Source organism: Tachypleus tridentatus, chromosome 9 (genome assembly GCF_004210375.1).
Source record: "Tachypleus tridentatus isolate NWPU-2018 chromosome 9, ASM421037v1, whole genome shotgun sequence".
Taxonomy (NCBI): domain Eukaryota; kingdom Metazoa; phylum Arthropoda; class Merostomata; order Xiphosura; family Limulidae; genus Tachypleus; species Tachypleus tridentatus.
In genome coordinates this window covers 13004846-13021410 of record NC_134833.1, presented here as the reverse complement: position 1 = coordinate 13021410, position 16565 = coordinate 13004846, and the positions used below count along the sequence as shown (strand labels likewise).

The 16565-nt window shown below is 35.9% G+C and overlaps 1 protein-coding gene across 1 annotated transcript in view; it reads right to left on the bottom strand.

Annotated features, from left to right (window-relative positions):
• Window positions 1-13615: 13615 nt before the first annotated feature.
• Window positions 13616-16565, bottom strand: part of LOC143226995 (voltage-dependent calcium channel gamma-4 subunit-like) — a 43272-nt gene continuing 40322 nt past the window's right edge. The window contains exons 4-5 of the mRNA XM_076458542.1: window positions 14312-14449; window positions 13616-13674 (exon numbers count right to left, since the gene is read on the bottom strand). Of these exons, the coding sequence (XP_076314657.1) occupies window positions 13616-13674; window positions 14312-14449 (197 nt within the window). The remainder of the gene's footprint in view (window positions 13675-14311; window positions 14450-16565) is intronic.

Below are 16565 nucleotides of genomic sequence, written 5' to 3'. Positions count from 1 at the left end.
AAAAGTAGACTCCTCTGGCTAGTTCGTCTTGAACATGTACCTTACTTCTGTAAATGTGTAAGTTACCTGTCATAAAGTAGTCTTCTGGTTAGTCTATGTTAAGATTATATGTATCCTTACTTCTGTAAATGTGTAAAGTTACCTGTCATAAAGTAGACTCCTCCTATTGTGGACCGTCTAGAACATGTACCTTACTTCTGTAAATGTATAAAGTTACCTGTCATAAAGTAGACCTCTGTCTAGTCGTTCTAGAAAATATCTACTTCTGTAAATGTGTAAAGTTAATCTGTTATAAAGTAGACCCCTTCATTAGTCTGTTCTAGAACATGTACCTTACTCTGTAAATGTGTAAAGTTAACCTGTCATAAAGTAGACCTTCTGGCTACTTCTGTCTAGTCTAGAACATGTACCTTTACTTCTGTAAATGTGTAAAGTTACCTGTTATAAAGTAGACTCTCTGGCTAGTCTGTCTAGAACATGCACCTTACTCTGTAAATGTGTAAAGTTACCTGTCATAAAAGTAGACCTCCCCATTAGTCTGTCTAGAACATGTACCTCTACTTCTGTAAATGTAAAGTTACCTGTCATAAAGTAGACTCCTCTGGCTAGTCTGTCTAGAACATGCACATACTCACTTCTGTAAATGTGTAAAGTTTACCCGTCATAAAGAAGATTCCTCTGGCTAGTCTGTCTAGAACATGTACCTTTACTTCTGTAAATGTGTAAAGTTACCTGTCATAAAGTAGATTCCTCTGGCTAGTCTGTCTAGAACATGTATCTTACTTGTAAATGTGTAAAGTTACCTGTCATAAAGTAGACTCCTCTGGCTAGTCTGTCTAGAACATGTACCTTACTCTGTAAATGTGTAAAGTTACCTGTTATAAAGTAGACTCCTCTGGCTAGTCTGTTCTAGAACATGTACCTTACTTCTGTAAATGTGTAAAGTTACTTGTCATGAAGTAGACCTCTGGCTAGTCCGCCTAGGAACATGTACCTTACTTTTCGCAAATGTGTAAAGTTACCTGTTATAAAGTAGACTCCTCTGGCTAGTCTGTCTAGAACATGTACCTGCACTTCTGTAAATGTGTAAAGTTACCTGTCATAAAGTAGACTCCTCCTTAGTCTGTCTAGAACATGTACCTTACTTCTGTAAATGTGTAAAGTTACCTGTCATAAAGTAGACTCCTCTGGCTAGTCTGTCTAGAACATGTACCTTACTTCTGTAAATGTGTAAGGTTACTTGTCATAAAGTAGACTCCTCTGGCTTGGGGTCTGTCTAGAACATGTACCTTACTCTGTAAATGTGTAAAAGTTACCTGTCATAAAGTAGACCTCCTCTGGTTAGTTTGTCTAGAACATGTACCTTACTTCTGTAAATGTGTAAAGTTACCTGTCATAAAGTAGGACTCCTCCTGTGTAGTATGTCTAGAAAATATACCTTACTTCTGTAAATGTGTGTAAAGTTACCTGTTATAAAGTAGACTCCTCTGGCTAGTCTGTCACAGAACATGTTCCCTTACTCTGCTGTAAATGTGTAAAAAGTTACCTGTCATAAAGTAGACTTCTGTGTGGCTATTCTTGTCTAGATGTCTAGAACATGTACCTTACTTCTGTAAATGTGTAAAGTTACCTGTCATAAAGTAGACTCCTCTGGCTAGTCTGTCTAGAACATGTACCTTACTCTGTAAATGTGTAAAGTTACCTATTGTCATAAAGTAGACCCTCTGCTGTCTGTCTAGAACATGTACCTTCTTCTGTAAATGTGTAAAGTTACCTGTCATAAAGTAGACTCCTCTGGCTAGTCTGTCTAGATTCTAGAACATGTACCTCACTTCTGTAAATGTGTAAAGTTACCTGTTATAAAAGTAGACCTCTCTAGTTTGTTCAGAAATATGTATTACTTCAACATGTGTAAAGTTACCTGTCATGAAAGTACACCCTCTTCTGTCTAGAACATGTAACCTTACTTCTGTAAATGTGTAAGTTACCTGTCATAAAGTAGTCCCTCTTCTCTGGCTAGTCTGTCTAGAACATGTACCTTACTTCTGTAAATGTGTAAAGTTACCTGTCATAAAGTAGACTCCTCTGGCTAGTCTGTCTAGAACATGTATCTTACTCTGTAAATGTGTAAAGTTACCTGTCATAAAGTAGACCCCTCTGGCTAGTCTGTTCTAGAACATGTACCTTACTTCTGTAAATGTGTAAAGTTACCTGTTATAAAGTAGACTCCTCTGGCTAGTCTGTCTAGAACATGTACCTACTTCTGTAAATGTGTAAAGTTACCTGTCATAAAGAAGACTCCTCTGGTTAGTCTGTTTAGAACATGTTCCTTACTCTGTAAATGTGTAAAGTTACCTGTCATAAAGTAGACTCCTCTGGCTATTCTGTCTAGATTCTAGAACATGTACCTTACTCTGTAAATGTGTAAAGTTACCTGTCATAAAGTAGACTCCTCTGGTTTGTCTGTCTAGAACATGTACCTTACTTCTGTAAATGTGTAAAGTTACCTGTCATAAAGTAGACTCCTCTAGGTCTGTTCTAGAACATGTACCTTACTCTGTAAATGTGTAAAGTTACCTGTCATAAAGTAGACTCCTCTCTGTCTAGTCTGTCTAGAACATGTACCTACTTCTGTAAATGTCTAAAGTTACCTATCATAAAGTAGATTCCTCTGGCTAGTCCGTCTAGAACATGTACCTTACTTCTGTAAATGTGTAAAGTTACCTGTCATAAAGTAGACTCCTCTGGCTAGTCTGTCTAGAACATGTACCTTACTTCTGTAAATGTGTAAAGTTACTTGTCATAAAGTGGACTCCTCTGGTTAGTCTGTCTAGAACATGTACCTTACTTCTGTAAATGTGTAAAGTTACCTGTTATAAAGCAGACTCCTCTGGCTAGTTTGTCTAGAACATGTACCTTACTTCTGTAAATGTGTAAAGTTACCTGTCATAAAGTAGACTCTTCTGGCTACTCTGTCTAGATTCTAGAACATGTTACTTACTTCTGTAAATGTCTAAAGATACCTATCATAAAGTAGACTCCTCTGGTGAGATCTGTCTAGAACATGCAATCCTTACTTCTAAAATGTGTAAAGTTACCTTGTCATAAAGTAGACCTCTGGCTAGTCTGTCTGTCTAGAACATGTACCTTACTTCTGTAAATGTGTAAAGTTACCTGTCATAAAGTAGACTCCTCTGGTTAGTCTGTCTAGAACATGTACCTTACTTCTGTAAATGTGTAAAGTTACCTGTCATAAAGTAGACTCCTCTGGCTAGTCTGTCTAGAACATGTACCTTACTTACTTCTGTAAATGTGTAAAGTTACCTGTCATAAAGTAGACTCCTCTGGCTAGTCTGTCTAGAACATGTTCTTTACTTCTGTAAATGTGTAAAGTTACCTGTCATAAAGTAGACCTCTTTTCACTCTGTCTAGATTTAGAACATGTACTTACTCTGTAAATGTGCAAAGTTACCTGTCATAAAGTAGACTCCTCTGGCTGGTCTGTCTAGAACATGTACCTTACTTCTGTAAATGTGTAAAGTTACCTGTTATAAAGTAGACTCCTCTGGCTAGTCTGTCTAGAACATGTTCCTTACTTCTGTAAATGTGTAAAGTTACCTGTCATAAAGTAGACTCTTCTGTACTCTGTCTAGATTCTAGAACATGTTACTTACTTCTGTAAATGTGTAAAGTTACCTGTCATAAAGTAGACTCCTCTGGCTAGTTTGTCTAGAACATGTACCTTACTCTGTAAATGTGTAAAGTTACCTGTCATAAAGTAGACTCCTCTGACTAGTCTGTCTAGAACATGTACCTTACTCTGTAAATGTGTAAAGTTACCTGTCATAAAGTAGACTCCTCTGGCTAGTCTGTTTAGAACATGTAACTTACTTCTGTAAATGTGTAAAGTTACCTGTCATAAAGTAGACTCTTCTGGCTAGTTGTCTAGAACATGTATCCTTACTCTGTAAATGTGTAAAGTTACCTGTTATAAAGTAGACTCCTCTGTCTTAGTCTGTCTAGAACATGGAACTTACTTCTGTAAATGTGTAAAGTTACCTGTCATAAAGTAGACTCTTCTGGCTAGTTTGTCTAGAACATGTACCTTACTTTGTAAATGTGTAAAGTTACCTGTCATAAAGTAGACTCCTCTGGCTAGTCTGTCTAGAACATGTACCTTACTTCTGTAAATGTGTAAAGTTACCTGTCATAAAGTAGACTCCTCTGGCTAGTCTGTCTAGAACATGTACCTTACTTCTGTAAATGTGTAAAGTTACCTGTCATGAAGTACACTCCTCTGGCTGGTTTGTCTAGAACATGTACCTTATTTCTGTAAATGTGTAAAGTTACCTGTCATAAAGTAGATGTCTCCACTGGCTAGTCTGGGTCTAGAACATGTACCTTACTTCTGTAAATGTGTAAAGTTACCTGTCATAAAGTAGACTCCTCTGGCTTGTTTGTCTAGAACATCGTACCTTACTTCTGTAAATGTGTAAAGTTACCTGTTATAAAGTAGACCTCCTCTGGCTAGTCTGTCTAGAACATGTACCTTACTTTTGTAAATGTAAAGTTACCTGTCATAAAGTAGACTCCTCTTCTAGTTTGTCTAGAACATGTACCTTACTTCTGTAAATGTGTAAAGTTACCTGTCATAAAGTAGACTCTCTGTCTAGTCTGTCTAGAACATGTATCTTACTTCTGTAAATGTGTAAAGTTACCTGTCATAAAGTAGACTCCTCTGGTTTGTCTGTCTAGAACATGTACCTTACTCTGTAAATGTGTAAAGTTACCTGTTATAAAGTAGACTCCTCTGGCTAGTCTGTCTAGAACATGTACCTTACTCTGTAAATGTGTAAAGTTACCTGTTATGAAGTAGACTCCTCTGGCTAGTCTGTCTAGAACATGTACCTTAGTTCTGTAAATGTGTAAAGTTACCTGTCATAAAGTAGACTCCTCTGGCTAGTCTGTCTAGAACATGTACCTTACTTCTGTAAATGTGTAAAGTTACCTGTCATAAAGTAGACTCTTCTGGCTATTCTGTCTAGATTCTAGAACATGTTACTTACTTCTGTAAATGTCTAAAGATACCTGTCATAAAGTAGACTCCTCTGGCTAGTCTGTCTAGAACATGTACCTTACTTCTGTAAATGTGTAAAGTTACCTGTCATAAAGTAGACTCCTCTGGCTAGTCTGTCTAGAACATGTACCTTACTTCTGTAAATGTGTAAAGTTACCTGTCATAAAGTAGACTCCTCTGGCTAGTCTGTCTAGAACATGTACCTTACTTCTGTAAATGTGTAAAGTTACCTGTCATAAAGTAGACTCTCTGGCTAGTCTGTCTAGAACATGTACCTTACTCTGTAAATGTGTAAAGTTACCTGTCATAAAGTAGATTCCTCTGGCTAGTCTGTTTAGAACATGTACCTTACTCTGTAAATGTGTAAAGTTACCTGTCATAAAGTAGACTCCTCTAGCAGATCCTATTCTAGTCTGATTCTAGAACATGTACCTTACTTCTGTAAATGTGTAAAGTTACCTGTCATAAAGTAGACTCTTCTGGTTCTGTCTGTCTAGAACATGTACCTTACTTCTGTAAATGTGTAAAGTTACCTGTCATAAAGTAGACTGTAAATGTCTGGCTAGTCCTGGTCTAGAACATGTACCTTACTTCTGTAAATGTGTAAAGTTACCTGTCATAAAGTAGACTCTCTGTCTAGTCTGTCTAGAACATGTACCTTACTTCTGTAAATGTGTAAAGTTACCTGTCATAAAGTAGACTCCTCTGGCTAGACTGTCTAGAACATGTACCTTACTTGTAAATGTGTAAAGTTACCTGTCATAAAGTAGACTCCTCTGGCTAGTCTGTCTAGAACATGTACCTTACTTCTGTAAATGTGTAAAGTTACTTGTCATAAAGTGGACTCCTCTGGTTAGTCTGTCTAGAACATGTACCTTACTTCTGTAAATGTGTAAAGTTACCTGTCATAAAGTAGACTCCTCTTCTAGTTTGTCTAGAACATGTTCCTTACTTCTGTAAATGTGTAAAGTTACCTGTCATAAAGTAGACTCCTCTGGCTAGTCTGTCTAGAACATGTTCTTTACTTCTGTAAATGTGTAAAGTTACCTGTCATAAAGTAGACTCTTCTGGCTACTCTGTCTGTCTAGAACATGTACCTTACTTCTGTAAATGTGTAAAGTTACCTGTCATAAAGTAGACTCCTCTGGCTAGTCTGTCTAGAACATGTTCCTTACTTCTGTAAATGTGTAAAGTTACCTGTCATAAAGTAGACTCTTCTGGCTAGTCTGTCTAGAACATGTTCCTTACTTCTGTAAATGTGTAAAGTTACCTGTCATAAAGTAGACTCTTCTGGCTACTCTGTCTAGATTCTAGAACATGTTACTTACTTCTGTAAATGTGTAAAGTTACCTGTTATAAAGTAGACTCGTCTGGCAAGTTTGTCTAGAACATGTACCTTACTTCTGTAAATGTGTAAAGTTACCTGTCACAGAGTAGACTCCTTTGACTTGTCTGTCTAGAACATGTACCTTACTTCTGTAAATGTGTAAAGTTACCTGTCATAAAGTGGACTCCTCTGGTTAGTCTGTTTAGAACATGTAACTTACTTCTGTAAATGTGTAAAGTTACCTGTCATGAAGTAGACTCCTCTTTCTAGTTTGTCTAGAACATGTATCTTACTTCTGTAATTGTGTAAAGTTACCTGTGATAAAGTAGACTCATCTGGCTAGTTTGTCTAGAACATGTACTTTACTTCTGTAAATGTGTAAAGTTACCTGTTGTAAAGTAGACTCCTCTGGCTAGTCTGTCTAGAACATGTTCCTTACTTCTGTAAATGTGTAAAGTTACCTGTCATAAAGTAGACTCCTCTGGCTGGTTTGTCTAGAACATGTACCTTACTTCTGTAAATGTGTAAAGTTACCTGTCATAAAGTAGACTCCTACTGGCTATTCTGTCTAGATTCTAGAACATGTTACTTACTTCTGTAAATGTGCAAACTTACCTGTCATAAAGTAGACTCATGTGTCTAGTCTGTCTAGAACATGGAACTTACTTCTGTAAATGTGTAAATTTACCTGTCATAAAGAAGACTTCTCTGGCTAATTTGTATAGAACATGTACCTTTTGTAAATGTGTAAAGTTACCTGTCATAATGTGGACTCCTCTGGCTAGTCTGTCTAGAAGATGTATCTTACTTCTGTAAATGTGTAAAGTTACCTGTCATAAAGTAGACTCCTCTGGCTAGTCTGTCTAGAACATGTACCTTATTTCTGTAAATGTGTAAAGTTACCTGTGATAAAGTAGACTCATCTGGCTTGTTTGTCTAGAACACGTACTTTACTTCTGTAAATGTTTAAAGTTACCTGTTATAAAGTAGACTCGTCTGGCTAGTCTGTTTAGAACATGTACCTTACTTTGTAAATGTGTAAAGTTACCTGTCATAAAGTAGACTCCTCTTTCTAGTTTGTCTAGAACATGTACCTTATTTCTGTAAATGTGTAAAGTTACCTGTCATAAAGTGGACTGCTCTGGCTTGTCTGTCTAGAACATGTATCTTACTTCTGTAAATGTGTAAAGTTACCTGTCATAAAGTGGACTCCTCTGGCTTGTCCGTCTAGAACACGTACCTTACTTCTGTAAATGTGTAAAGTTACCTGTTGTAAAGTAGACTCCTCTGGCTAGTCTGTCTAGAACATGTACTTTATGTAAATGTGTAAAGTTACCTGTCATAAAGTAGACTCCTTCTGACTTCTGTCTAGATTCTAGAACATGTTACATTTACTTCTGTAAATGTATAAAGTTACCTGTTATAAAGTAGACCTCTCTGGTGAGTCTGTCTAGACATGTATCTTACTTCTGTAAATGTGTAAAGTTACCTGTCATAAAGTAGACTCGTCTGGTTAGTCTGTCTAGAACATGTACCTTACTTCTGTAAATGTGTAAAGTTACCTGTCATAAAGTAGACCTGTCTGGTCTAGTATGTGTCTAGAACAGTCTGTCAACATGTACCTTACTTCTGTAAATGTGTAAAGTTACCTGTCATAAAGTAGATTCCTCTGTCTAGTCTGTCTAGAACATGTTATTTACTCTGTAAATGTGCAAACTTACCTGTCATAAAGTAGACTCTCTGGTAATTTGTTAGAACATGTCTTTGTAAATGTGTAAAGTTACCTGTCATAAAGTAGACTCCTCTGGCTAGTCTGTCTAGAACATGTACTTAGTTCTGTAAATGTGTAAAGTTACCTGTCATAAAGTAGACTCCTCTGTCTAGTTTGTCTAGAACATGTACCTTACTTCTGTAAATGTGTAAAGTTACCTGTCATAAAGTAGACTCTTCTGGCTATTCTGTCTAGATTCTAGAACATGTTACTTACTTCTGTAAATGTATAAAGTTACCTGTTATAAAGTAGACTCCTCTGGCGAGTCTGTATAGAACATGTATCTTACTTCTGTAAATGTTTAAAGTTACCTGTTATAAAGTAGACTCGTCTGGCTAGTCTGTTTAGAACATGTACCTTACTTTGTAAATGTGTAAAGTTACTGTCTGTAAATGTTTGCTAGAACATGTTCCTTACCTGTTACCTGTTATAAAGTAGACTGGCTAGTCTGTTTAGCATGTACCTTATTTGTAAATGTGTAGTTAATATGTGACTAGTTTGTCTAAATGTTATTTACTCTGTAAATGTGTTACCTGTCATAAAGTAGACTCTCTGGCTAATTTGTATAGAACATGTACCTTTTGTAAATGTGTAAAGTTACCTGTCATAAAGTAGACTCCTCTGGCTTGTCTGTCTAGAACATGTATCTCACTTCTGTAATTGTGTAAAGTTACCTGTCATAAAGTGGACTCCTCTGGCTAGTCCGTCTAGAACACGTACCTTACTTCTGTAAATGTGTAAAGTTATCTGTGATAAAGTAGACTTTTCTGGCTAGTCTGTCTAGAACATGTACTTTAGTTCTGTAAATGTGTGAAGTTATCTGTGATAAAGTAGACTCCTCTGACTAGTCTGTCTAGAACATGTATCTTACTTCTGTAAATGTGTAAAGTTACCTGTCCTAAAGTAGACTCCTCTAGCTAGTCTGTCTAGAACATGTACTTACTTCTGTAAATGTGTAAAGTTACCTGTTGTAAAGTAGACTCCTCTGGCTAGTCTGTCTAGAACATGTTCCTTACTTCTGTAAATGTGTAAAGTTACCTGTCATAAAGTAGACTCTTCTGGCTATTCTGTCTAGATTCTAGAACATGTTACTTACTTCTGTAAATGTATAAAGTTACCTGTTATAAAGTAGACTCTTCTGGCTACTCTTTCTAGATTCTAGAACATGTTACTTACTCTGTAAATGTGTAAAGTTACCTGTCATGAAGTAGGTAGCTCCTCTGGCAAGTCTGTCTAGAACATGTATCTTACTCTGTAAATGTGCAAACTTACCTGTCATAAAGTAGACTCATGTGTCTAGTCTGTTTAGAACATGGAACTTACTTCTGTAAATGTGTAATGTTACCTGTCATAAAGTAGACTCGTCTGGTTATTCCGTCTAGAACACGTACCTTACTTCTGTAAATGTGTAAAGATACCTGTCACAAAGTAGATTCTTCTGACTAGTCTGTCAAGAACATGTAACTTACTTCTGTAAATGTGTAAAGTTACCTGTGATAAAGTAGACTTTTCTGGCTAGTATGTCTAGAACATGTACTATACTTCTGTAAATGTTTAAAGTTACCTGTTATAAAGTAGACTCGTCTGGCTAGTCTGTTTAGAACATGTACCTTACTTTTGTAAACGTGTAAAGTTACCTGTCATGAAGTAGACTCCTCTTTCTAGTTTGTCTAGAACATGTACCTTATTTCTGTAAATGTGTAAAGTTATTTGTTATAAAGTGGACTGCTCTGGCTTGTCTGTCTAGAACATGTATCTTACTTCTGTAATTGTGTAAAGTTACCTGTGATAAAGTAGACTCCTCTGGCTAGTCTGTCTAGAACATGTACCTTAGTTCTGTAAATGTGTAAAGTTACCTGTCATAAAGTAGACTCTTCTGGCTATTCTGTCTAGATTCTAGAACATGTACCTTACTTCTGTAAATGTGTAAAGTTACCTGTTATAAAGTAGTCTCCTCTGGCTAGTCTGTCTAGAACATGTACCTTTCTTCTGTGAATGTGTAAAGTTACTTGTTATAAAGTAATTTCCTCTGGCTAGTTTGTCTAGAACATGTACCTTACTTCTGTAAATGTGTAAAGTTACCTGTCATGAAGTAGGCTCCTCTGGCTAGTCTGTCTAGATGATGTTCTTTACTTCTGTAAATGTGTAAAGTTACCTGTCATAAAGTAGACTCTTCTGGCTACTCTGTCTAGATTCTAGAACATGTTACTTACTTCTGTAAATGTGCAAAGTTACCTGTCATAAATTAGACTCCTCTGGCTGGTCTATCTAGAACATGTACCTTACTTCTGTAAATGTGTAAAGTTACCTGTTATAAAGTAGACTTTTCTGGCTAGTCTTTTTAGAACATGTATCTTACTTCTGTAAATGTGTAAAGTTACCTGTCACAGAGTAGACTCCTCTGACTTGTCTGTCTAGAACATGTACCTTACTTCTGTAAATGTGTAAAGTTACCTGTCATAAAGTGGACTCCTCTGGTTAGTCTGTTTAGAACATGTAACTTACTTCTGTAAATGTGTAAAGTTACCTGTCATGAAGTAGACTCCTCTTTCTAGTTTGTCTAGAACATGTATCTTACTTCTGTAATTGTGTAAAGTTACCTGTGATAAAGTAGACTCATCTGGCTAGTTTGTCTAGAACATGTACTTTACTTCTGTAAATGTGTAAAGTTACCTGTTGTAAAGTAGACTCCTCTGGCTAGTCTGTCTAGAACATGTTCCTTACTTCTGTAAATGTGTAAAGTTACCTGTCATAAAGTAGACTCCTCTGGCGAGTCTGTATAGGAGATGTACCTTACTTCTGTAAATGTGTAAAGTTACCTGTCATAAAGTAGACTCTTTTGGCTATTCTGTCTAGATTCTAGAACATGTTACTTACTTCTGTAAATGTGCAAAGTTACCTGTCATAAAGTAGACTCCATGTGTCTAGTCTGTCTAGAACATGGAACTTACTTGTGTAAATGTGTAAATTTACCTGTCATAAAGAAGACTTCTCTGGCTAATTTGTATAGAACATGTACCTTTTGTAAATGTGTAAAGTTACCTGTCATAAAGTAGTCTCTTCTGGCTAGTCTGTCTAGAATATGTACCTTACTTCTGTAAATGTGTAAAGTTACCTGTTATAAAGTAGACTCCTCTGGTTAGTTTGTCTAGAATATGTAGCTTACTTCTGTAAATGTGTAAAGTTACCTGTGATAAAGTAGACTCCTTTGGCTAATGCGTGTAGAACATGTACCTTACTTCTGTAAATGTGTAAAGTTGCCTGTCATAAAGTAGACTCCTCTGGCTGGTTTGTCTAGAACATGTACCTTATTTCTGTAAATGTGTAAAGTTATTTGTCATGAAGTACACTCCTCTGGCTGGTTTGTCTAGAACATGTAGCTTACTTCTGTAAATGTGTAAAGTTACCTGTCATAAAGTAGACTCATGTGGCTAGTCTGTCTAGAATACGTACCTTACTTCTGTAAATGTGTAAAGTTACCTGTCATAAAGTAGACTCGTCTGGCTAGTATGTCTAGAACATGTATCTTACTTCTGTAAATGTGAAAAGTTACCTGTGATAAAGTAGATTCATCTGGCTAGTTTGTCTAGAACATGTACTTTACTTCTGTAAATGTGTAAAGTTACCTGTTGTAAAGTAGACTCCTCTGGCTAGTTTGTCTAGAACATGTACTTTACTTCTGTAATTGTGTAAAGTTACCTGTCATAAAGTAGACTCTTCTGGCTATTCTGTCTAGATTCTAGAACATGTTACTTACTTCTGTAAATGTATAAAGTTACCTGTTATAAAGTAGACTCCTCTGGCGAGTCTGTATAGGACATGTATCTCACTTCTGTAAATGTGTAATGTTACCTGTCATAAAGTAGACTCGTCTGGTTATTCCGTCTAGAACACGTACCTTACTTCTGTAAATGTGTAAAGTTACCTGTCATAAAGTAGACTCGTCTGTCTAGTATGTCTAGAATATGTAGCTTACTTCTGTAAATGTGTAATGTTACCTGTCATAAAGTAGACTCGTCTGGCTAGTCTGTCAACATGTACCTTACTTCTGTAAATGTGTAAAGTTACCTGTCACAAAGTAGATTCCTCTGTCTAGTCTGTCTAGAACATGTAACTTACTTCTGTAAATGTGTAAAGTTACCTGTGATAAAGTAGACTCTTTCTGGCTAGTATGTCTAGAACATGTACCTTTTGTAAATGTGTAAAGTTACCTGTCATAAAGTAGACTCCTCTGGTTATTCCGTCTAGAACACGTACTTTACTTCTGTAAATGTGTAAAGTTACCTGTTGTAAAGTAGACTCCTCTGGCTAGTTTGTCTAGAACATGTACTTTACTTCTGTAATTGTGTAAAGTTACCTGTCATAAAGTAGACTCTTCTGGCTATTCTGTCTAGATTCTAGAACATGTTACTTACTTCTGTAAATGTATAAAGTTACCTGTTATAAAGTAGACTCCTCTGGCGAGTCTGTATAGGACATGTATCTTACTTCTGTAAATGTTTAAAGTTACCTGTTATAAAGTAGACTCGTCTGGCTAGTCTGTTTAGAACATGTACCTTACTTTTGTAAACGTGTAAAGTTACCTGTCATGAAGTAGACTCCTCTGACTAGTTTGTCTAGAACATGTTCCTTACTTCTGTAAATGTTTAAAGTTACCTGTTATAAAGTAGACTCGTCTGGCTAGTCTGTTTAGAACATGTACCTTACTTTTGTAAACGTGTAAAGTTACCTGTCATGAAGTAGACTCCTCTGACTAGTTTGTCTAGAACATGTTATTTACTTCTGTAAATGTGCAAACTTACCTGTCATAAAGTAGACTTCTCTGGCTAATTTGTATAGAACATGTACCTTTTGTAAATGTGTAAAGTTACCTGTCATAAAGTAGACTCCTCTGGTTATTCCGTCTAGAACACGTATTTTACTTCTGTAAATGTGTAAAGTTACCTGTCATAAAGTAGACTCGTCTGGCTAGTATGTCTAGAATATGTAGCTTACTTCTGTAAATGTGTAATGTTACCTGTCATAAAGTAGACTCGTCTGGCTAGTCTGTCAACATGTAACTTACTTCTGTAAATGTGTAAAGTTACCTGTGATAAAGTAGACTTTTCTGGCTAGTATGTCTAGAACATGTACCTTATTTCTGTAAATGTGTAAAGTTACCTGTCCTAAAGTAGACTCCTCTTTCTAGTTTGTCTAGAACATGTACCTTATTTCTGTAAATGTGTAAAGTTATTTGTTATAAAGTGGACTGCTCTGGCTTGTCTGTCTAGAACATGTATCTCACTTCTGTAAATGTGTAAAGTTACCTGTCATAAAGTAGACTCTTCTGGCTATTCTGTCTAGATTTTAGAACATGTTACTTACTTCTGTAAATGTATAAAGTTACCTGTTATAAAGTAGACTCTTCTGGCTACTCTTTCTAGATTCTAGAACATGTTACTTACTTCTGTAAATGTGTAAAGTTACCTGTCATGAAGTAGGCTCCTCTGGCAAGTCTGTCTAGAACATGTATCTTACTTCTGTAAATGTGTAAAGTTACCTGTCATAAAGTAGACTCCTCTGGTTAGTCTGTCTAGAACATGTACCTTACTTCTGTAAATGTGTAAAGTTATCTGTGATAAAGTAGACTCTTCTGGCTACTCTGTCTAGATTCTAGAACATGTTATTTACTTCTGTAAATGTGTAAAGTTACCTGTTATAAAGTAGACTCCTCTGGTTAGTCTGTCTAGAACATGTACCTTACTTCTTTAAATGTGTAAAGTTACCTGTCATAAAGTAGACTCCTCTGGCTAGTCCGTCTAGAACATGTACCTTAGTTCTTTAAATGTGTAAAGTTACCTGTTATAAAGTAGACTCGTCTGGCTAGTTTGTCTAGAACATGTACCTTACTTCTGTAAATGTGTAAAGTTACCTGTCGTGAAGTAGACTCCTCTGGCTAGTCTGTCTAGAACATGTTACTTACTTCTGTAAATGTGTAAAGTTACCTGTTATAAAGTAGATTCTTCTGGCTACTCTTTCTAGATTCTAGAACATGTTACTTACTTCTGTAAATGTGTAAAGTTACCTGTCATAAAGTAGACTCTTCTGGCTACTCCGTCTAGAACATGTATCTTCCTTTGGAAATGTGTAAAGTTACCTGTGATAAAGTGGACTCCTCCGGCTAGTCTCTTGAACATATATCTGGGCTCTGTAAATGTGTAAACAGAAAACCCGACACCCATCAGCATCAAACACAAACTGATGATAGAGAAAGCTGTTTCCGTTCTTGTGTAATCTGTGAAATACACGATAAGAACTTTGATAATATAAATATATATGTGTATAACACATTAAGAAACACATGTAATTAACAATTATTTATGAGAACATTCAATATGAAGTTTCAATAGACACGCATATGCTGTAATAATCTTTGGTCTAAGTTTCAAGAAACACATGGTAAGGATATGTGTTCTAAGTTTGAACAAACATACAAACACGATTATAATCTGTGGTCTAAGTTTCAAGAAACACACATACACGATAATAATCTGTGGTCTAAGTTTCAAGAAACATATATACACGGTAATAATCTGTGGTCTAAGTTTCAAGAAACATACATGCACGGTAATAATCTGTGGTCTAAGTTTCAAGAAACATACATGCACGGTAATAATCTGTGGTCTAAGTTTCAAGAGACACACATACACGTTAATAATCTGTGGTCTAAGTTTCAAGAAACATACATGCACGGTAATAATCTGTGGTCTAAGTTTCAAGAGACACACATACACGGTAATAATCTGTGGTCTAAGTTTCAAGAAACATACATGCACGGTAATAATCTGTGGTCTAAGTTTCAAGAAACACACATACACGATAATAATCTGTGGTCTAAGTTTCAAGAAACATACATACACGGTAATAATCTGTGGTCTAAGTTTCAAGAAACACACATACACGATAATAATCTGTGGTCTAAGTTTCAAGAAACATACATACACGGTAATAATCTGTGGTCTAAGTTTCAAGAAACATACATGCACGGTAATAATCTGTGGTCTAAGTTTCAAGAAACATACATGCACGGTAATAATCTGTGGTCTAAGTTTCAAGAGACACACATACACGTTAATAATCTGTGGTCTAAGTTTCAAGAAACATACATGCACGTTAATAATCTGTGGTCTAAGTTTCAAGAAACATACATGCACGGTAATAATCTGTGGTCTAAGTTTCAAGAAACACACATACACGATAATAATCTGTGGTCTAAGTTTCAAGAAACACACATACACGATAATAATCTGTGGTCTAAGTTTCAAGAAACATACATACACGGTAATAATCTGTGGTCTAAGTTTCAAGAAACACACATACACGGTAATAATCTGTGGTCTAAGTTTCAAGAAACATACATACACGGTAATAATCTGTGGTCTAAGTTTCAAGAAACACACATACACGATAATAATCTGTGGTCTAAGTTTCAGGAAACATACATACACGGTAATAATCTGTGGTCTAAGTTTCAAGAAACATACATGCACGATAATAATCTGTGGTCTAAGTTTCAAGAAACATACATACACGGTAATAATCTGTGATAATTGTTTGTTTCCTGGAGCTTCTTCACGATGTTCAACTTTGTGTCTTCCGGTGGAACTATTTAGTTCATTTTAGTAACGTTAGGTGAACTGTTCAAGCTTGAATTAGAAATGAGGACTTAACTTACAGCGTTTTAGTTTGTTAAATCATTTTATGAATTAGATTGAAGTGGAACTTGATTTTAGCATCACACACATCAAGGGATTTCCATAAAGATATAAGAGGTAGAATGGCTAATAGGTTTACTAAATTTTAAACATTCCATTAACAAAGGCTCAGAATGAGTTCTCGGATTGAAAGGTGTTTGAACATACATTACAAGCACTCTTTTAGTAAGCTACTGACGAACAACGAACTAGTGAGGCGATTTGTCAGCAATGTATATGTACCAATAATATATACGAATCAGTATTTGTGACCAATTTAATGATAAATTGTGGTGAATGTAATTAATCTGGAAACACAAACGACATCTGGAATGTAGCAGCACTTGCATTAACTATTTGCTACCCCAACGGAAGTTTCTGACAGTAGCGTCTCGAATATGTATTTTGTACGCTGTTGTTATACCAGCTGATGGTAGATATAACACTTTGCATCCATTAAAGACTCGTTGACAGTCATTAACTGTGGTGTCTTTGTAAGGAAGTTAAGCCTCTTGGGTGATTTCTGTGATAACGTTTAAACTTGATAAGCAACCTTTCTAATCAATAATTCTAACCCTTGTTTAGAACCAGAAAGTATCTTTGTTCCATCTCCGAACGTGACAATTAATATTGATAGTAAAGTTAGTTCTCTGTGTA